The sequence below is a fragment of the Ruditapes philippinarum genome, unplaced genomic scaffold, assembly GCF_026571515.1.
Source record: "Ruditapes philippinarum isolate M1 unplaced genomic scaffold, ASM2657151v2 ctg6951_1_1_1_1, whole genome shotgun sequence".
In the NCBI taxonomy this organism is placed as follows: Eukaryota; Metazoa; Mollusca; class Bivalvia; order Venerida; family Veneridae; genus Ruditapes; species Ruditapes philippinarum.
The window spans coordinates 18,600-42,266 of NW_026862385.1; the positions used below are offsets into that span (position 1 = coordinate 18,600).

At 33.9% G+C, this 23,667-nt stretch overlaps 1 protein-coding gene across 1 annotated transcript; it reads right to left on the minus strand.

Annotated features, from left to right (window-relative positions):
• Positions 1-10,088: 10,088 nt before the first annotated feature.
• LOC132718951 (G-protein coupled receptor GRL101-like) lies at positions 10,089-23,665 on the minus strand. The gene is made up of 7 exons (XM_060702664.1): positions 23,058-23,665; positions 21,504-22,551; positions 20,428-20,957; positions 18,474-18,601; positions 14,891-14,939; positions 13,978-14,213; positions 10,089-10,229 (listed from the first exon to the last, which is right to left on the minus strand). The coding sequence occupies exons 1-7, from the start codon at positions 23,335-23,337 to the stop codon at positions 10,089-10,091; spliced, it is 2,412 nt and encodes an 803-aa protein (XP_060558647.1). The 5' UTR covers positions 23,338-23,665.
• Between the last annotated feature and the right edge of the window lie 2 nt (positions 23,666-23,667).

Below are 23,667 nucleotides of genomic sequence, written 5' to 3' on the forward strand. Positions count from 1 at the left end.
ATAACTCTAGCACCAATATTGCAAGAATTATCTCCCCATAAACTTAGATTTTTTTACTAGAAAAATGTTATTTTTTATTATAACTTTTTATTTTTAAAGGTATCTACCTCAAATTTCAAATACTTATTCCTTATCAACAATTACATTTTATGTGACATTGTTCATAACTCTTGATGCAATATTTACAGATTTATCTCTCTTTGAACTTAGGATTTTCTTTAAGAAATATAATAACTTCTTTTCTTTTTAAGGTATCTATTTCAAACTTCAAATATATATTTCTTATCATTACACAAATGTTGTGTGACAAGGTTCATAACTCTAGCATGACTATTTCTAGAATTATTCCCCTTGACCTTGTAAGTTATGTTAACAAATATTATTTTTTTACCATAACTTAATACATAATTATACATAATTGATTTTTCTTTCATAGTTTTGTCCTCCTTACTGCGTCCAGTATTTCATTAGTCGAGCTTCGCTGTCTCCTGTGACAGCTCTTGTTGCCTCTAATAGCCAGATTTAAGTTAAAGTTTTTCACAATTTAAATGATTATTCTGGAAAGTTTGAGGCAGTGATTGATCTGACATTTTGCACACAAGTTATTGGTTAAGTCCTAAATCAAATGGTGCATACAATCTTAAAAAAAATATTTTCCAGTTCTGTCATTGCAAAAACCCACAGTGGAGTCATTTTAAAGTTGAAATTATTTTTCATATGTTTTTGAAATTATTTTTCATATGTTTTAAGTATGTCCATGAGTCAAAATTAATTGTGCTAGTCAAATAATCATCAATTCCTAATTGCAACATTCATTTTGAAACTTGAAAAATATGTAAATATTTTATCATGTTAGAAATGTTTGTCAAATTTAAACCTTTGAAAAAGGACATCAGTCTCCCCCTCTATAAAATGTATTTTTTTATAGAATGACCTTACAATGTTGAAAAGTGATTTGGAATGATATACTAGTTTTTGATCAATTTTGTTTAATTTTTGCTTGCAATGTTTTTTTTGTCTGGCTTAAAAATATATTGTGTTTACACATTATATTACATTAGAGTGTCAATTGTTGCTTATTTTTGAAGTTATCTTGTATAACAGTTGCCTTGAGAAATTTTATGTTATATACTGTTGTCTTCATATCGCCTATACTGGTTATTAACCTTTATCATTTATTTTTTTGATCCATAAAGGCACACCATGACTTGGAAATAAATATTTTTATGCCCCCGGGCATATAGTAATTGAACCGTCCGTCCGTCCGTACGAGGTTAACCTAGAACGGCAAGTTGGATTTTTCTTAAGTTCTACCTGTACCAATGGCTTCCTAGTTTACACACTTACTAATCAATACAAAGTACATGATCTGGGCAAGTTACATTACTCTGGCTTTTATATTTACCAAGTTATTGCCCTTTTCAGCACTTAGAAAATGAATAATGGTTAACCTAAAACGGCAAGTTTGAAATATCTTAAAATCTATCTATACTAATGGCTTTATAATTTCCACACTTACTTATCAATACAAAGTACATATATTGCCAAGTTATATAACTGTGTCATCCATATTTCCCAGTTATTTCCCTTTTTTTACTTTGAAAATAAGGCCTTGTCTGGTTAACATTTTTCGGCAAGTTGGATTTATCTTAAATGTCTCCTAATTGCTTAATTTCTTTAATGATATCTTTCATATTTAGTAGGTGGATACCTTTGATGCTCCACAAATTTTTGTGGAGTAAGCGGTCTCTAGGGTCACTGGTTTAAAAAATAAATATAAACATTTTGCTCATACAGCCTTTATTTTTTAGTTGATGTCTTAGTTTAATACAAACATGCCAAGGGAGGTCCTCCTTCTTTGGGTGTAGTAAGGGGTCATTTGGGTCCAGGTCAATGTTACCAATGTCAAGGTCACCAATGTTAAAAATAGACTTTTACATTTTTACAGGTGTATTAACCTTATTCTATAGAGAGATGTTATTTATAATTGATAGAAACATAAAATTTGATTGAGTTAGTGGTCAGTTATGTCAAGGTCACCAGTGCTAAAAATAGATTTTTACACATTTGCTCATACAGCCTTTATTAATTGACAGATATATTTTATATTTGGTAGGAAGATAACTTGCATGGTATTCATCCTTTTGATTGGGGTAGGGATCAGTTGGTCAAGGTCACTTGTGCTAAATATAGATTTTTACACTTTTGCCCATACAGCTTTTATTTATTGACAGATGTATTTCATATTTGGTAGGAAGATAACTTGCATGGTATTCTTACTTTGGATGGAGTAAGGGGTCAGTTGGGTCAAGATCACCAGTGCTTAAAATAGATTTTTTACACTTTTGCCAATATAGTCTTTATTTATTGACAGATGTATTTCATATTTGGTAGGAAGATAACTTACATGGTATTCTTGCTTTGGATAGAGTTAGGGGTCAGTTTGGTCAAGGTCACCAGTGCTCAAAATAGATTTTTACACTTTTGCCCATACAATCTTTATTTAATGACAGATGTATTTCATATTTAGTAGGAAAATAACTTGCATGAAGTTGAATATTTTTCAACTTCACAAGTCAGAGCAATGACTTGGCAACTTATATTTTTCACAATTACAAAATGCCATGACTTTGTCAAGCTATATAACTTGTGTTTACAATTTTTTGGCAATTTTTCTGTCCACAAACTGAGTGAATGGGTAAACATTTTTTGAAATATTGCTACTGACAAGAATCTGAGCCGGGGGCATTTGTGTTTTGTTTATTTTCTGTAGAAATGGCAAACATGTGTTTTAATATGTTGTAATAATGGCTTTAGTACATATAAGATACTGATCACCTGAAAAGTAGCATTGATTGCAAACTTATTTGTGATAAAGATAGGAAAACATAATTGTATTTTGCCTTCGATACAAAATGGTAATTGACTAATTATGTACTACTTATTGCCAAAATGCGAAAGAAGCAAAAGAAAGCTTAAGTAATGAGTAACCTTTTAGAAACTGAAACAGGACACTAAAAATAAAAATCTTTTGAAGAATAAAAAGGTCTTAACCCTTTACCCCATGAGCATATTGTGAAAAATTGCCGTTTTCATTAAAAAGCCACCTGTTACAAGTTCAAACTGCTATGAAACTACTGGTATGAAAAATGCTTCAGTACTGACGAAACTTGGCACAAATGTTAACTGGACCATAGCCTCTGTACCAGCATGCTCAATCTTTAATTTCCTGTTACCATAGCAACGGAGGGACGTCTCAGAATTGCCAAAATCACTCTTTTGCATTGGTTTTTTCCCCATCAAAACTGATTACAAAGTGCTGCAACTTCTCAATGGATTTAGATAGAGTATAAGTCTTTTCAGCGTTGGTTACACGTTAACTTACGATCGACCTGAGGCCATTTTTAGCCTGTCACATGTTCAAAACATTCATTGCGATGGGGGGACTACCGCCCCCTTCAAATACCCCAAACAGAAGGGGACAGATCCCCCTTCTGACAACCCCCTGATGTACCTTTTTGATGGGGGTGGCGCCAAAAAAGTGATCACTTTTTTAACAACATTTCTCAAATGAAAAACAGTGTTTGGGACCTGAATAGGGTAGTTTTTCACTGTTTGAGGCCTCAAAAGTGGAGGGGGTTGAAAAGCCGTCAAAACACGTCTGTATGAGATAACGGATTAATGTGCCATTACATTTTGGTGCGAGTAAAATTACTGGAAATAATACATTCAATATTTACTGAAAAATGAACCGTGTAAAAAAAGTTTTTATTTTTGGTATCCAGAAAATAAATTAAAAAAGAACAATAAAAACCCTAACTCTGTCTCATTGTTTAAATATGATTACCTCCCTTTAGATTATCATTATGATAGAAAATTTAAATCTAACAAGTTTCATTTCAAGATGTTAGTCATTGAAATATTGTATTTTTCTATATTATATCATTTAGAAGTGCAGATAACTCTTGTGTTCATTACAAATGTTCTGTTATTATAAGATGAGTTATTATTATACTTATAAATAAAAAACATCTTAATCTTTTATAATTGTATTTGTTGTTATTTTTGTAAACTTGGTTATTTAGATGAGAAAACCTTTAATGTAAAGGCCGCTTGCATTGAATCACAGGAACTCGTTGAATGTTATTACCAAAAGTAAATATGTGTTAAAGAATTTGTGAAGTCTAACAGTTTGAGAGGTTATACACATGTTATAATTTAAAAAATCGTTGCTATGTATGCTACATTTGTGATCTTATTTTGTCTTTGAAATTGTGCAAGTAATATGGTGTTAATACGGTGTTATAGTTAGATAACATATTTGGAAAATAATGTACATGTCTATAATGATTAAAGTTAATTAATTGTTATACTCCCTTTTCTTGTATATTATAAACATATATTACGTTATTACCTCAACACAATATGCTCCGGGATGAACTTTTGTGATGGCAAGTTGTATCCCCGGCGTCGTTTTTAAACTGAACCACATTGTAGATTTTGACCAAATGTTATATTAATGAACCGTAGTTAGTCCTCTCTAAACTTACATTATTGATTACAATTTGAGTGATGAATAAGTCACTATAGCTTAAATAGGCTGAAAAATATTCAAATTTGGCCTAACCTAGTTATAGGTTAGTTTACACAGCCTTATAAACCTTCTGTTAAACTACAATATCAATAAAAGAGTTTATATATAAATATATATGGTATGTAACATTATCTTTCGGATCTCTACATAAGTTATATAGATTCTGCCCCGAGAATCAAAAATGGCTGCCTCCTTTGTACGAACCCATATGGGCCAGAATAATTGCTCACATGCTGGTCTGGTCGTAGAGCCCATATCAGCGGCGACTTTTCAAGCTGAATCTTCTCCGATTTGTTCTTCCTGCAGTACTTCACGGCATCGTCTAACCAAACTGCTCTTGTTAGCGTCACCCTCCCGAATTAGTCACGACAGGTCAAACAATCATCTTTGGATGACTTGACACTGACTTTCCTTCTCCGTGACGTGCACGCCACGAGAGGGATTTTGAGAAGCGGCTGCCTCGATGTATGCATGTGTATGTATTTAAGGCTTAATAAGGGTCCATTTTCTCTTTCAGGCACTGAGAGAACAGACCCTTGACATGTTACCATTCATGTCCTTAAATGTTATAATCTACCAAAAGATGACCTATAAGTTTTGAATTCAGTAATTTACTGAATGATACCAAATATGTATGCAAATCGATTTTATGGTGATTCTATTTTGATGCACAGGAGACAAATGAGACCATTATATACATCATGGATACAAATAAGGTATTGCTGTCAAAATAAATTATCATATCTTTCGAACGAGCTTGAGTGACTGATAAGCTTATGCAACTCGGACTGTTACCTGACACATGTTTTCCGTATGCAATAACATCCTTTCCAGGTTTCGCATGAAAATTTTCCACAACTGCAGTTCCTTTTTTTATTTTGTATAAACTGATATTTGTATAGAGAATACCCCAAACCGGTGAAAAATATAATATATTATAGCTGCAGGAAATGATATAGAACAGATCATTTTATTTTGTTTTCCTTTTCATTAAGGGTAACTTTATTCAAAGAGGGGGGCGGGGGTGTGGGGCTTGTCTCCATTCCTTATCATTCGTCTCAGGTAAACTGAAGTTAGCCCATATGACTAGCTCATAGGACTGCATTTGATAAGTTGGTGGATAAGTATCGTCCATATTTTTAAGAATATGTCGCATATGGGATTGCGATGTAAAAAGGCTGTATTTATTTGTTTTCAAGGACCTTAGCTTGTGCAACATTTTGTGAAGTTGACTCATACAGGAAAGAGCTTTATTTAATTTTGTCTTTAGGCATACTGAAGGACCTTATATTGTCCAATCTCATATTTTCCGATATATATATACTATTTTAATAAAAATCATATTTTGTGAAACTACAACGTTCAGAGATTAGATATTTAACACTTAGTATGGTCTAGTAGATCTCTACAAAGGTAACACTAATTTTGCCGATGTGTTAACACTGGTCTTGCTCTGATGTCACTTAGTTAACATATAGTTTATGAATATTTAAAATCCCAGAAACTGCACTGACTATAGCTATGCTATCTGACATGTAGCATGACATATATAGAACATGACTTACATAGAACTCTTATATTAAAGTGAGAATTGCATTTACTATAATCTTGTATCAAGTACACACAGCATAGAAGCCGGTCATATCTACTCGATAAAATTGAAAATTTTGTTGAACACTTTGAAATAACAAATGAAGGACACATTGAATAATATTATAAAGCTTACTCTTTGTCTTTGTTTTAGAGTGATATATGTGACTGTGATGAAACAAACAAACACAAATGTTTTGTACACAATATTTATTAGTAGAACAAATGTCCTTCAAAACAAAACAAAAAAATGAAAAAAATAGAGAAAAAAAAACAACAATAACAGCAAACAAACAAATAAAGAACAAAAACATGTAGATTTCTATTATATTTTTTACTGATGTTTTTTTAAGTGTAACTGTCCTCTGTTCATTTGCCTGAAATTGCTTCAAATAATTACAAACTAATTGCTCATTGATCGTCAAGAAATAAACATCTGTAAATGCAAAACGTCAAATATGTTTCAGTTTCTATTGATATATTATGCTTATGTAAATGTTAAAAGTAAAGTTGTTAAAGTCCTTTTCTTTCGTCAGTCTATTGAACAACTAGATTTTGACAGTGTAATGTCGGTATAAAATGCGATTCATTTTAATTTTGAACACAATTGTATCTGGTTAAATTCTTTGAGTATTTCATTCAAGTAGTAAATGTGAATAATGACGTTAACGTATACTGACACGTGCTTGTCCGTCTGTCTGTCTGTCCATCTCTCCGCACACTGTTAATAGTAATAAAATTTCTATTTTGCGGCTAAAAAGAACTTCATTTACAGCTGACTTCAATTACATTTAGCCTGACACGTCTAGGCATGAACAATTGTCGGCACGATAAGCCTGGGATTTACTTATTACGAAAACGACGACGACCACAACAACAATAACAACAGTAATAACAGGAAAGTTACCATTATTTTACTTGGTTTTTCGTCTTTGATGGGCAGTGCAGTGCATAAGCAAGGTTTATAAAAACTGGTGAATAAATTCATGGCGGTCGTTTAGAGTCATACCGAATACGTATAGAAACTTTAGAATATTCAGGAGATATTTTTGATGCGTGAATCAGTAATGACTCGTTAAATAGTGATTTAATTCATAATCATGTTCAACAATGTTTAAGACTTAGAACGTACTTAAATAAAATACAAATGCAATACTTATGCAGTAATTACAATAAATAAATGCAATACTTATGCAGTAATTATAATAAATAAAAATAATAAATGAACAAGAGGGCCATGATGGCCCTGAGTCGCTCACCAGAAACAACTGCTTTTCAGTGTTGGAATGTCAATATATTCTCATATTAAACTTGAGCATTGAATATGTTTAAACAATAATTTGAAGAAATGCCATGACCTGGGGCATTTAAGCTTTAGCTTAAACAGGGCTAATCAAATTATTATGAGCAAACTTGATAAAAGACTACCTAAGAATGCTACAAAGTTTGGTGATCATCTATCAATTATTTCAGTAGGAAATGATGTTCGAAGGTTTTTTCTATTTTTAGCTTTAGTGGCCCCTAAAAGGAGCCAATCAAATTAATATAAGCAATATAAGACAAAGTTTAGTGATCATCTATCAGTTGGTTCTGAAGTAGGACATGTTTAAAGGTTTTTCTATTTTTAGCTTTAGCGGCCCCTAAAAGGGACCAATCAAATTAATGTGAGCAAACTTGATAAGAGATTACCCAAGAATGCTAAAGACAAAGTTTGGTGATCATCCATCAATTAGTTCTGTAGAAATAGACATTTAAAGGTATCTCTATTTTTAGCTTTAGTGGCCCCTAAAAGGGACCAATCAAATTAATATGACCAAACTTGATAAAACACTACCCAAGAATGCTGTCGACAGAATTTGGTGATCATCCATCAATTAGTTCTGTAGAAGAAGATGTTTAAAGGTTTTTCTATTTTTAGCCCTAGATATCCCTAAAAGGGGCCAATCTACATAATATTAGCAAACTTGATAAAAGACAACCAACAATGCTACAGACAAAGTTTGGTGATCATCCATCAATTAGTTCTTCTAGAAATAGACATTTAACGGTATTTCTATTTTAAGCTTTAGCGCCCCTAGAAAGGGGCCAATCAAATTAATATTAGCAAACTTGATAAAACAACTACCCAAGAATGCTGTTGACCCAACACTAAAAAAAGAAAAAAAAACTTTGGTGATCATCCATCAATTTATTCTGTAGGAGAAGATGTTTAAAGATTATTCTATTTTAAGCCCTAGAGACCCCTAAATGGGGCCAATCAAAATAATATAATCAAACTTGATAAAAAAAACTACCCAACAATGCTACAAACAAAGTTTGGTGATCATCCATCAATTAGTTCTTCTAGAAATAGACATTTAACGGTATTTCTATTTTAAGCTTTAGCGGCCCCTAAAAGGGGCCAATCAAATTAATATGAGCAAACTTGATAAAACACTACCCAAGAATGCTACAGACAAAGTTTGGTGATCATCCATCAATTAGTTCTGTAGGAGAAGATGTTTAAAGATTATTCTATTTTTAGCCCTAGAGACCCCTAAAAGGGGCCAATCAAAATAATATTAGCAAACTTGATAAAAGACTACCTAAGAATGCTACAGACAAAGTTTGGTGATCATCCATCAATTAGTTCTCAAGAAATAGACGTTAAAAGGTTTTTCTATTTTTAGCTTTAGCGGCCCCTAAAAGGGGCCAATCGAATTCATATGAGCAAACTTGATAAAACACTACCCAAGAATGCTACAGCCAAAGTTTGGTGATCATCCATCCATTAGTTCTGTAGAAGAAAATGTTTAAAGGTTTTTCTATTTTTAGCCCTAGAGACTCCTAAAAGGGGCCAATCAAATCAATATGAGCAAACTTGGTAAAGGACTACCCAAGAATGCTACAGATGGTGATCATCCATCAATTAGTTCTGTAGAAGAAGATGTTTAAAGGTTTTTCTATTTTTAGCTCTGCCGACACCTAAAAGGGGCCAATTGGTATGACATGAGCAAATTCAAGTGTGACTGTCACAAGGATGCTACAGACCAAATTTGAAGTAAATCTGCCCAGTAGTTTCAGAGAAGAAGACGATTGTTGACGCATGACGTCGGACGACGGAGGCCGGAGCATCTCCCTTTGATACTAATAGCTCACCCTGAGCCTTCGCCTCTGGTGAGCTAATAAATAAATAAATAAATAAATAAATAAATAAATAAATAAATAAATAAATAAAATATTTAAGAGTTATGTTATAAATATAAAAATTAGGCTTAAATTACAATATACATGTGTATGTCTAACATACAGTTTTTAAGACTATAACCACAACACACTACCAGTGCTTGCTCTTTTTCTGCAAATTGTTACATTCCGTAATTAATTCTTCTTGTTGATTAATTAACTAAACAAACAAACAAACAATGAATTGAAAATAAGTAGATAAACTTTTCGAACAACAATTATAAAGAGACAAATTAGGTTTAAATCAGAGCACTGAAAACACTTGAAACCTGCGATGCATTCAAAATTGGAATAGCATCACCTTTTAGTCAGTTTCTGTTGCAACGATAGTGAGTTTATATACGTAAAAACCGGTGTTCCGACAACAGTGAACTATACAAAAACATCAATTTGAAATAATCTTAACAGTTAAAATGTGTTCACAGTAAACTAGAAAGCATTATCTATCTAAGCACTATATAATTTTTAATTTTTACATGCCACTTAAGTCTATTACACCGACAATAAATATACTGAAATTCCAGGTTATTTCTGAAGTATTTTATTATTTTTACGCATGCGATTCACCTTTCAAGAACCGTTGGTTGATGGAAAACTAATTTTGAAATGTTCACCGGTTAGAAAACCTTTTTCTTAAACAACAGTGCTCCAGTTACGCTTGTTAAAAGTTATCCAGTTATTAAGTTCCACAAAACTGTCGCTTTTCTCTTGCTGCTAAAAGACCTTTCATTATCATTCCTAGATGTTTGATCCTCTCAGTTTTATCCTCTGGTTTATATGATATAAACGGTACAGCTTTAATTCTCAGTAATCCTGTAAGCTAAAACAGAGAAATGCATCTATTACATAAAATATTAATCATTGGTATTTTATGATACATATCGTAATGTCTCCATTACGTGATATATAAATGTTATTCCAAAGCTGCAAATCCTTTGGAACTACCCGTTTATGACGGAAGAAAGCAAGCTGTAGATTATCTGGTTAGACTTGGTAGAATTGCTAGGTTTTATAATGGTTGCGTAAATATGTATGACCAAAGGCACAAGTACGGATAGTCTAGGATTTTTGCTGTTGAATAGTTATCACTAACACCATATACCTTCTATGAAAATGATGTTTGGCCCATGAATTACAATGGTGGCAATCTAGTAGTATCTATTATTTTATACGACAAGGTGTGAACAGGTGCTCGTAATGGTCGTGTGTTTCAAAGTGGTTGAGAACATGTATACAATCGATACATAAATCGGAATATTGTGCTTCTAAACATCTATTATAAAATCATTTCGGTTGGATTACATATGTCCTAGAGTCTTTGACTTCTGATGGCAAAACATAAACGGAAAAAAACGCAGTAACGGCAGTGACTCGGACTCGAGCCAAATTCGGATATGTTACTGGTGGTTCGGATTCACTGATGCTTAGTGAAATTATTAAAAAAACAAAAAAACAAACGGGATATTATATGAAAAGGACCTAAGTTTATCAGATTCTACTACAAGTGCCTGTGAAAGCAGTGTATTTAATCAACAAACATCAACGCCTATAATAAAGACAAATAGCCAAAATCAGACCAAAATTATGGCGGGAATTGATTCTCCAGGTAAAGTTGTTAAAACGAACGAAAAGCAGCAGCTAGCCTTTTTAGTACAGGCTGTTACTGAAATTAAATTAGGACAAGATAGCATGAAAAAGAATGTTTGAATCTAAATTACTTAAAATGAGAAGCAAACTAATAGCAGATATTGACTCATAAGTTTGAGCATTGAAAGATGAACTGAGTTTTGACATTGGAAGGAAAACCTGACGTATTGATGACGTGTTGACCAATGTTCACGCGATAAGTGATGGTTTGATTAATGTAGAGCAATCAACTTTCTCTGGTAATAACGTGTCGGCCATTACTACAGATCAAAGATCAATATGAGCCGCGTCATGAAACCAACACAATGGGTTTGCGACCAGCATGGATCCAGACCAGTCTGCGCATCCGCGCAGTCTGATCAGGATCCATGCTTTCTCTACTTGTAATAGAGTTGGTAAGCGAACAGCATGGATCCTGAGCAGACTGCGCGGATGCGCAGGCTGGTCTGGATCCATGCTGGTCGCAAACGCATTACGTTGGCTTTGTCATGACACGGCTCATATTCTGTATGCGGGATAATCCGCTTGACACCCCGAACCGTCACGGCTAGGGGATACATTTTACCCGATCAGAGGACTTGATTAAAGTAGCACAACGCCCTTGGTGAAGAGGTTTGCTCAATTGTTCGATTATCAGCCGCTGTTCGTCTTCCCGCGAAAATGCATGATCGCCAATTTAGTGTACAGCCTCTTGAGCAAAAGTGATTTTACAAACTAAAGCTTAGATGCATGATCGCCAATTTAGTGTACAGCCTCTTGAGCAAAAGTGATTTTACAAACTAAAGCTTAGATGCATAGACTGTTATAAAATACATCCAGATACAGAGCAGGAAATCACGAATTGAACGTCTGATATAATGAATGCTCGAGATGTAAATTCAAAACCTCCCACAAGGGCGCTAACTGCGCGTAGACGCCAGAGGTCGAATTACTACTAGAAGGCAACCCTAAACACAGACAGCAGATCTTAGATTTATCGATCCCGTGTGTCACGTTATCAACAATCCGAAAGTCATATAAAAAGTGTTGATGTCCCGCCAATGACCAATTAATAGGACTTTTCCCAGCCAGATACTCTTAAGTCTAGCACATATAAACCATGCGGAATGACTAAAGACTAAAGACAATAATGACTTACGCACTTGTATAATAAATAGCTTGAATTGTGATATAATCATTTAGGGAATGATGATGAATTAATCGTACAGTATTATACTTGGATTGGCTATTCCCGTAAATGATCCCAAACCTTCGGGTGATGTAGGATTACTCATAAAGACTAGTTGTTTTGAAACATAATGTATCGGTATTTGATAAAACATATGATGGTATACTTGACGTTAAATTCGTGAACAAATCTACAGACAGTGATTTCGTAGTTTTATCGTTTTCCGATCATCAGATACTAGATCTATCAAAGGTTTTGACAACATTCCCGACAGGAAAGTGCTTGACCAAACCATAAAACAGCACTGTCATGAATTCATAATTTTTTTTTAATTATTCTAAATGTTGCGTCCTAAATGAAAAGATAAAAATTTTACGTCAATACGTAAAGAAAGTTTTGTGTTTGATCTGCGTTCCACTAGACCGGTTCTCAAAGTGCATCTCATTTGAAGTAATTACTATGCAAAGTATTGATGACCATGATAATTTACACGGCTTGCTTGGTGAAAGATCAAGGTTACCGGACCATTCGTCACGACATTAGCCGCTAATGCCTTCCACAGAAGACAGCAATTACTGGATCCGGGTAAAATTAGCAATCAAAAAAGATTTAAAGAGCGCCCGATTCAGGACAATTTTATGATTATATGGACATTGACCGTTAAGTTTTAACAGATAGCATGAACAGAATTAAAACATGTCGCGAGATACAGAGTGTGATATGAACGTTTTATACAATAATTTGTGCATTGCAATTACCGAGAAAATGGACAGAACACGATCGAAAAACGACTCAAAATCTACAAAAAGAGTAAGAAAGCCGAATTAGAATGACGTATTGACTGATCTCTTGAAAACACTTCGACAAAAAGAACGTGCTTTTCTAAAATTTTCCGGGACTCATAGCGTGAAAACAGCTTTGCGCCATGAATACATAGTTGCACGTGACTTATTCGACAATACTTTACGCAAGACAGAGCGGGCCTACAGGCTGTCAAAAGCCGACGAAATAGAAACGCTATGCACCAATAATCCAAGAGAATTCTGTGACCAAATAGACAAATTAAGTTCAAGAAATGACAATCAATTCCCTGTGAGATCATATATGATAACGTTGATGTTATTCGAAATGAAAAGGCGAAGAAATGGAAAAGTGGCGACGCAATTTTGAAAAACTGTGTGTATAACGGCAAAGATTGCACAGAATTTGATAACTCAAAAGGAACATTCACAGTTACTTGAAAATAACATGGCGGACCAACTTTATTCACCTATCATTTTGCTCAATAAACATATATCATTAGATGAAATAAGCTGTGTTATTATAACAGCAAACTTGAAATCAACGAGCGATATCACGATATGTGTTTTTGTAAAAAAATCACATGTCACTGAAATGAAAAAAATAGTAACTAACTAACTAACTAACTAACTAACTAACTAACTAACTAACTAACTAACTAACTAACTAACTAACTAACTAACTAACTAACTAACTAACTAACTAACTAACTAACCTACCTACCTACCTACCTACCTACTTACTTACTTACTTACTTACTTACTTTCTTACTATCTGTTCAGTTTGGAGCAAGCTAGAATTATTACAACATGAATATGTTATAAAAAATCATACAAACCTATAACTTAGCAATAATACATACAAAAATCTAAGGGCTATACTATTATCATAAAAATGAAATAAACATGTACATGAAAACAAAATGAATAAAAGAAAATTTGTCTTAGATTACCTGTTTACTTCTGACACCAACAAACAAAGAGCCTTTGTCTAATAGACTTATATCTAGAGAGCAACTTTGTAATCCTTCTAATGTATGTGCCAGTGCCTTACAAATAGATAAGATAGACACGGCTGGTATGTCTACTTCGTCGGGAATCAAAGTGATGTCTTCATAGTCATGGCGACGTATCGACCTTGTTAAACAACGGCTGGCATTTAAACATCTGATCGCGTTCTCTCCTAGTTCTAAATGGCAAAATAAAGTGTGCTCTTATTATCAGTCAGATTTAATTGCAACATTGTAACTTATTTCTGAAATTTTATGAATGATTTTTTTTCTACTTTGTATTTGCTGATCTATTTTTTTGAAAATAGATATCACATCTGAGAGAGACATGTATTTTTTATCAGTGATTTGTTAGAAAATTCCTAATTTCCCAGAAGACATAAAGAAGTAAAAAACAGAGACCACCCAAAAATGGCAAAATTAAAAATACTGCATGAGCAGTGAATGAGCCTGTTTATGAACGGTAGTGGTAAACGTAAGCTACTGTCCACAACCCCAATCAAATCAACATTTATATAGGATAAAGTTGAAATCCTGAATTAAGAAACATTTGCAGATGTGTTCATACGGTGGTGATAGTGAACCTTCAATGTGATCCTTTGTGAATGGCGTATGGTCCCCAAGTGAAGGAATGCTTATTTTTCTTGAATGTGAAAACCAAAGGCAATAGAAAATGAAAATTATGTCCATACATTTTAACCGATGTCGGTTTAAAAGGGTTTTGACATGTTACCGATCACGTACCAGTCAATGCAAAATCATTCACTTTACTTTTTTTATTCAACCACTGTATCATATGTAACACAACTGATGCCCGGAATAAAAGTTTTACAACTCTAGATAGGAAACAACAAACCTTTTGTCATTTGTTTCAATGATTGTTCATCAGTACTGGGACTGAATTTCTGAAAATATAACAAAATGAAATAATTTTTGGTAACTTCTTTAGATATGAAAGAGTTACTTAACGATCAATTCATTCACTGAATACATTTACAATCGGTTCAACAGAGTAACTGCAATCTGTCACTCAATTGAAGAAACGAGTTACGTCATGACAATTGTTACGATCCAGGCGTAACGAGAAAGAAAAAGCCAGCAACAAACTTGTAACAATAACAAATTTATTACAGAAAAATTATGTAAGAACAATTGAATAACAATTTATGTTTACAAATACGTGAAGTCCAAATAAAAATGAAATCTCAAATGTCTAGTCTAATCCGGGAATGATCCCCTTTTGAATAGCACAGTTAAATCCAAGTTAAATCCAAGAACACTTTAGAATAAATTCCCACAATAAAATCCACAAGAATAATTTAATCTATTTGAAAATCCAAGCTCCAATAAATTACTTAATATCCAAGTTGAATAATACTCCAAATGTTTTGATGACTTATAAGGTAACTGATGACTTAAAAGGTAAAGGTCATGATAAATGTCCCCTATATATATATATATTAAGCTAAGAACTTTCCAGAATAGTCTTCCATATTCTACAGTAATCATAATCTAGCAACTTCAACAATAAAGAACATTCAGGAAATTTCTATCTAAATATAATGTATGAATCATAATGTAGAATTTTCTACAACAGTTAAGAAAGTTCTAGTACATACATGTAGTTTATGTTCTAAAATAGAACAGTGATAATACTATATACATATAATATGTTGCATACATAACACAATGTTTAACTTTATCAGGATTTTTACTAGAGAATTGCAACCTGAACACAAATTTGAAAGCACTCTGATTTGTGTTATGTCTTATTTTCGCATGGCCTCATACGAAAACACGACACTCGTATTCTAGTCTGGAGCCCTGCAGAGCAAAAGTACGACAAATTGACCACATTGTCGTAACTTCGTGTTTTCCTGGCGTCTCGCGGAGCCAAAGTGAAACAAAGTGGTCACTGTCTTTTTTTCGTGTTTTCGCCTGGCGCTTCGCGGAGCGAAGGACAAGGCACGAATATGTGACAGTGATCACTTTAACTTGTTTCTGAAATATGGTCTGGCGTACTGCGGAGTGAAAGGCGAAAAGAGTGAAAATTTTGTCGTTTTTATTTATTGTTTTCACAGAGCGCCCCGCGGAACGAAATTACGACAAAGTTGTCGCTTTGTTGTAAATTCGTGATTTTCTTTGGCGCCTCGCGGAGCATGTCACAAATCAGCAACCATCAATAAAATGTTAAACATATCCGAATAGTACACTATGGAAAACTATGGAAAGCCGCGACTGCCATAAATATGTAATTTCAATCTGTGACAGTTATAATTATGACGACTGGTGGGTAAAGACCCCACCCCCGCATCTAAGTAGAACCACCGACATTCAATAAGCTAGCTGGATAATTTTTTAACACAAGTATTGCGTGTTGCTAAAAGTCAAATTAAAGTTCTCATAAAGACATGCTGTAAGAAATTATACATACGTAAATTTATGTATGTTTGCCAAAAAGGTAATGAGCTGGTCTCAATTTTCATAAAAACTTAAAAGGAATAAATTATTTCTTGGGTTTATCGTTTTTTATTGAAATACGCTAAGCAAGTTTTTGTAATAGTGTTACCCTGTTCCGTCAGTCCGTCATTCCGTCCTTCCGTCATCATCAGTTTCCGTTCATTATCTTAATAACAGTTGCACATATTGAACTTAAATTTGACATATAGATATGTCATGAGAAAATACAGGTCAAGTTCGAAATTGGTCATGGTTCGATGATTTTTGGCAGAGTTATGCCCCTTTTACTTTGAAAATAATATGAAATTTTCAGTTTCCGTTTATTAACTCCCCAATGGTACAACACTTTCAACTCAAACTTGACATATGGATACGTCAAAGGAATGCGCAGGTCAAGTTCAAATTTGGTCATGGTTCGATGATTTTTCGCAGAGTTATGTCCCTTTCACTTTGAAAATAATATGAAATTTTCAGTTTCCGTTCATAATCTCCCCAATGGAACAACACATTCAACTCAAACTTTACATATGGATATGTCATGAGAAAATACAGGTCAAGGTCGAATTTGGTCATGGTTCGATGATTTTTGGCAGAGTTATGTCCCCTTTACTTTGAAAATAATATGAAAATTTTAGTTTCCGTTTATTATCTCCCCAACAGTATTACACATTCAACTCAAATTTAACAAATGGATACGCCAAAGGAATGCGCAGGTCAAGTTCAAATTTGGTCATGGTTCGATGATTTTTGGCAGAGTTATGTCCCCTTTACTTTGAAAATAATATGAAATTTTCAGTTTCCGTTTATTATCTCCCAAACAGTATTACACATTCAATTCAAATTTAACAAATGGATACGCCAAAGGAATGCGCAGGTCAAGTTCAAATTTGGTCATGGTTCGATGATTTTTGGCAGAGTTATGCCCCTTTCACTTTAAAGATAATATGAAATTTTCAGTTTCCGTTTATTATCTCCCCAACAGTACTACACATCTAATGCCCCTTTCACTTTGAAAATGATATGAAATTTACAGTTTCTGTTCATTATCAACCCAACAGTGTTACATATTCAACTCAAAATTGACATATGGATATGTCAAAGGAATGCGCAGGTCAAGTTTGAATTTGGTCATAGTTCGATGATTTTTTTTGCAGAGTTATGTCCCTTTCACTTTGAAAATAATATAGATACATCTTAGGAATGAGCAGTTTAATTTTGAATTTGGTCGTGGTTCAATGATTGTGGACAAACTTATCTTTCCTGAATGTTGGAAAAATTTTGAACTTTCAGTTTCAGCACTCATACTTTTGTGGAAATGTATATAGCCATTATTTTGGCTACAAATATGCAATATGCTATTTTCGAAAGGTTAAGACTGAATATTTCAGTGCTTTGAACATTGTATAAAAATGGTTTGTGTTAACATTGAAAAGTTTAAAGAGCCTTGAACTTAGAATCAGAAAAATAATTTGTGCAAACAAATTTGGAACTAAATATTATAACATCTGAAAGTTTGGCTGCATGCGGGGGCATCCGTGGCATGGTGACACATTTCTAGTTTTTTTATTATTATTATTATTTTTTATTTTCATATAAGGTAAGGTGCAAGCGCTATTTATATTGTTGTTACAGCTACAGATTACAATTAGATATTACATTAAATGATTTAATTAATTCATATAACTCATTGATTTAATTGATTACTTATTTCGTGCATTTCAATTAGCATTTCAAGTAAATGAATTTAAAGCTTACGTTCAAAGCATATTTATTTGGTGGCAAGTTGAAACTGTTTATAGTCTGCAGGAAAAGTTGTCCGTTCCGTTAGCAAGTAATAATGGCACAAATAAAGCCTCTGTACTTATGAACATAATATAACAACTGGCAGCCAAGCTGAAATGTTGGATTGAAACTTTTGAGTTACAGACCTTACACATGCTTTTCATTTGCTGGAAAGAAATTCATAGTAAATAACTCACCGTTCCTCCAACGATGGCGCTTAATGTATATAAAATAGGATTAAGAGCCGAGTTGACTGGTAGAATAAAAACAGCTGCCCATGCATATACCTCTCCAGATATCACGTGACCAGACAGCGCAAACATTGCTAGAATTGAAGATACAATAATTATTAATTTAAAAGTATATTTTTTACTTTCCCTGCAATGATTGCACTAAATAGAATTTAGAGCCGAGTTGACTGGTAGTATAACAAGAGCGGCGCTTGACATTTCGGAAAAAAAGTTGTCACATTAGGGTGTTTCATTGAGTATAATAATGCTTACTTATATGAACACATAACATTGTCCGAAAAAGGTACAAAGGCTTGTTATTAAGGTGTGATATCGAGTAAACCACTAATTGATTATTATGAATGCATAAAATTGTCCCGAAAAAAAAAGCACAAACCCTTCAGTAGTTATGCAGATACCAGCTTACATGCAAAAACTTAACTCAGATTTTTTTAAAGTCAGGGTTATTGGACTTTTGCCAATTAGGTTAATAAATAATTACAGAGAACAAGTGCGTGAAGTTTCAATCCATTCCCTTCAGTAGTTATGGAGATACCAGCTTACAAGCAAACACTTCCAAGAATTTCGAAGTCGAAAAAGGGGCATAGTTATGCAAAAAAGCAAGTCAGAGTTATGGGACTTGTGCACTCATGTTAAATAATCACAGTAGTTAAGGAGATACCAGCTTACACGCAAACACTTCCAAGAATTTCGAAGTCGAAAAAGGGGCATATTTATGCATAAAAGCAAGTCAGAGTTATGGGACTTGTGCAATCATGTTAAATAATCACAGAGAACAAGTGTGTGAAGTTTCAATCCATTTCCTTCAGTAGTTATGGAGATACCAGCTTACACGCAAACACTTCCAAGAATTTCGAAGTCGAAAAAGGGGCATAGATATGCAAAAAAACAATTCAGAGTTATGGGACTTGTGCAATCATGTTAAATAATCACAGTTGTTATGGAGATACCAGCTTACACGCAAACACTTCCAAGAATTTCGAAGTCGAAAAAGGGGCATAGTTATGCAAAAAAGCAAGTTAGAGTTATGGGATTTGTGCAATCATGTAAAATAATCACAGAGAACAAGTGTGTGAAGTTTCATTCCCTTCAGTAGTTATGGAGATACCAGCTTTCAGCAAAAACTTAACCAAAAATATATAAGTCGTTTGTTTGTTTTTGTTTGTTTGTTTCATTTTACGCCTTTTTCAACAGTATTTCAGTCATATAGGCGGGTAGTTTCCTAACCATCGTTCCTGGAGAGTTACACCAGTACTAGACAACCTTCCTCCGCGCTAAACTACCAAAGCATCTCCCGGGGATCGAACCCACGCCAGAGAGGTAACTGGATTAGAAGTCATCGACTCTAACCCCTCGACCACGGAGGCGGTATATATAAGTCGTAAAAGGGGCATAATTGTGCAAAAAAAAAGGCGGTATATATAAGTCGTAAAAGGGGCATAATTGTGCAAAAAAAAAGCATATCAGAATTATGGGAATTGTGCCAATCATGTTAGATAATCACGGACAAGAAGTGTGTGAAGTTTCAATCCATTCAATATGGAGATACCAGATTACACGTTAAAACTTAACCACAAGGGCGTCGACACCGACACGACGCCGGCTAATGGGTGATTGTATTAGCTCGAATATTCTGCGAATTGTCAAGCTAAAAACAGCTGCCGATGCATAGATATCACTTGACCGGACAGCGCAAATATTGCAAGAATTAAAGATACATTTACAACATTTTTGGGCCAGCTCTATCATAACTAACTATCACATTGTTTTATAAGTAACAGTGTCTTTAAATCGGTAAATCGGGCAAGCTTATTAAATCGTAATGAAAAAAATAAATAAAAAAAATGTAGTGGGGTATGTTATTTATCCGGTTAAATGGATCATTAAAATAACTTCTTACCCATGACTCCTATAGGAAACCAGCACATAAAATCAGTTGCTACAACTAGCAGAAGATTCCTTGCAACTTTAAGGTCCCTTTTTCTTGAACTTTCTACAGTGGTGGCGATTCCAGAATAATTGCGAATTTCAATGAAAATCGAGAGCTGCCCAACTGCGACTAAGATAAATGTAAGAAAATTCAGGCAAACAAAGACAGATAAGGAGTAAACCCAGCCAGGTGGACGATCTCTTGTTAACGGTAAAGCAATGCAAACACCAGACTTTGAGTAGAATTCGTTTTTAAAGTATCCTTCATAAGCAAGAGGAAATATGGCTGCCGTAACGGAAAATACCCACGTGAAAATAGCACAAGTGACAGCTCTGTCTTTGGTCAATTTAGCTCGTCCAAACGGAAATTTGATAACCAGAAGCCTATCCAATGTAATGAGACAAAGAAATAAAACGCTCGCTTCTGAAGAAGTGGTGGACAGCATTCCTGCGAGGTTACACCATATACTGTGCCTCCAGTAGTCGTCCATAAATATGTATCTTTAAAAGAATATGTTCAATTTGCATCACAAATGACTACATAATTTGTATAGGTACAAATGTACTGTAACTTACAAAAATGTTGAGCACACCCACATGCTTGATTTAATGTTCATGAGGACGCACGACTATAATGTAAATACAAAGTACTATTCAACAAAAAAGACAATGAATAAAAACTTTGGTGCGAGACTCTTTTGTCCCGATATAAAACTTTTCACGACTAGGGGAGAAACTGTGTAAACCACCTGAAAGCTGGGTCGATATAGCTGCAAAACGATTCCCGGCGCCACGGGTTCGAATCCCAATCAGTCTGCGCATAGTTTTCTTCCTCAGACATTTTACCTAATAATATTTATTTTAATTTATTATATAATTCGTTGCATTGATTCATATCAGTCTAAATTGAATTAGGCAGAGACATCACATAAGTATAGTCATTAATGTTAATATTTTTATTACAATTCGGCCTTTTAAAGTCACCTATATATAGTATATAATATCTTAAGTGTTACTTTTCTATTTCAGGAACATCACGTGACTTACCTTTTCCGAAATGCAGAATCGGCAGCAGCTATAATGATGAGATATATAGCCATTAGAAAATCGGCAACTGCCAAGTTTGTTACAAATATGCCAAACCCCAATTTCAACCTATCTCTATCATATTTCAGCCTATATAAAAGCGTCAGAATATTTCCAAGAAACGCAGTGATTCCTATTAACCATATCAAAAACTGTAGCACAGAATTTCTCATAAGGTCATCACAGGATGAAAACTCGTCTTTTTGAGGATAACAGTTTTCTTCTTTTACATAATTGGGTCGAATACAACAGAATTTGAACTCCGGAGTAATCAGGTTTTCTAAACCAATAAGCCCCGTAAATATTTCTGTATTAAATGATTTAATATTATTTTCTTTGAAACTGATAGACCGTATAGATGCACCGCGGAAAGCAAAACTTGCCAATCCCTTTAGCTTGTTGTTTGATAAGTCTAAGTTGTGTAAACTCATTCCTGAAAATGTGTCTGCCAAAATTGTTTCCAGTCTAGCATTGGCTAAGTCCAGTTCTCCAACATGGTCCAGTCCAGCAAAGGCTTCCATTCCTATAACTGATAGCTGATAGTTACCTCGTAGATTAAGGACTTGTAGCTGCTCTAAGCTGATAAAAACAAAATCTGGCAAAATTGTTAATAAGTTGTAACTTAGATCTAAATGGCGGATATTCTTTATTCTTTCAAACGAATAAGAATTTATACGCTGTATTCCACAGTATGAAAGATTAAAGACGATTAAAGTTTGCCAATGTAAATAAGTTTCCTCCAAGATAGAGCTGAGTCCAATGTTAGAACTTAAATCAAGATACCGGACTGTATCTGGTATTGTTGGTAATAAAGATAACTGAAAGTCAGTGTTGCTGCAATCAGCAACATACCCCTGGCATGTGCAATTATCTGGACATCTAAAGTCACAAATTGCCTCATCGTCACCATGGATACAATGAATAATCCCGTCACAGACTTGATCTATCAATAAACAAGCATGACTCCAAGCACATTTGTAACCATAGGGGCAGTGAACCTTTGTTGTTACTGAAAATAAAAATTGTTGCTGTGAGTGTGAAAAGTCTACCATACAAACGAAAGAAACTAATAAATACATATATGCACATTGAACTAACCCACACTTTGTGTCATGACAGTACATCTTCATACACACAGTTGGGGTAAATGATTTTGGGTTGGAACGTTTAGAAAATTGCTTTATCATTCAGAGTTTATACAGAACATATACTTAAAATAACTATAGTCCTGGGCCTGATTATCCGATATGACACATCAATGTATGGCAGTTAATAAAATGTTCCAGAACAGAATATTATTATTCATCACATATATGTACATATTCATTCATTTAAGAACTCTATCAACATTTTTATTTTCGAAAAATATTTCGTCATAAAAGCTTAGTGCTTAAATATGTTGAATTGAATTGTTTGTTTTCTGTTAAAGTCAAACTTAGTCAATAAAAAGATTTGTTTTTCAAACATGCATTATGGTTTGTTCAATTTCACTATCTATAACAATGTAAACCTTACTATTGCATAGGTCGCTGAAATATTCTGCACCAATTCCATTTAGACTCTGCCATCTTCTAACATAAAATTCTAAAACATTTTCCGAACTTGAAGTCTTTGAATAACTTGACACATTAAAATTCTCGATCACCCTGTAAACTTTGGCGTTTTGTTCCAAGATAAACTTTGTTTTTACGATTTCCTTATTGACTTCTTCTGCAACCCCTCTCGTTTGAATTAAAATAACACCTTTCAGGTGATCATTTGTAAAATGAACTGACTCTAGAAGATGTTTTGCCATTGTTTTATAGCGACAACTGAACGAATTTTCAGTATCATGTGCTCTATTTATTTCCTTATCAAGAACGTCTAGCAACAAATTATTGATTCCATAAGCACTGAATGGTTTTGTTGCCTTATAGCTTAATACACGAACAATATTTGTTGGAGTGGAAAATTGCTGTGCAAACCGAAATATATCTGGCCCATCAGTAGTTTCCTCGTCGTGAATAATAAGAATTTCATTTTTTGATGAGGCACATTCTGCAATTTTACAATAAACCAAAAAAAGAAAAAATGAAACAGTTAAGATTCGCCACAAAAAAACGAGAGTAACAAATGTACGACAGCT

Bases quoted from the DNA above. Each gene is read 5' to 3' on its own strand.
- LOC132718951 (XM_060702664.1), bottom strand. From the start codon at position 23,337: ATGGCAAAACATCTTCTAGAGTCAGTTCATTTTACAAATGATCACCTG. The intron at 22,552-23,057 runs GTAAGGTTTACA...TTTTATTTTCAG, and splicing joins TTTCAGCGACCTATGCAATA to TAACAACAAAGGTTCACTGC. The intron at 14,214-14,890 runs GTTTGTTGTTTC...TTTGCCATTTAG, and splicing joins ATTGAAACAAATGACAAAAG to AACTAGGAGAGAACGCGATC.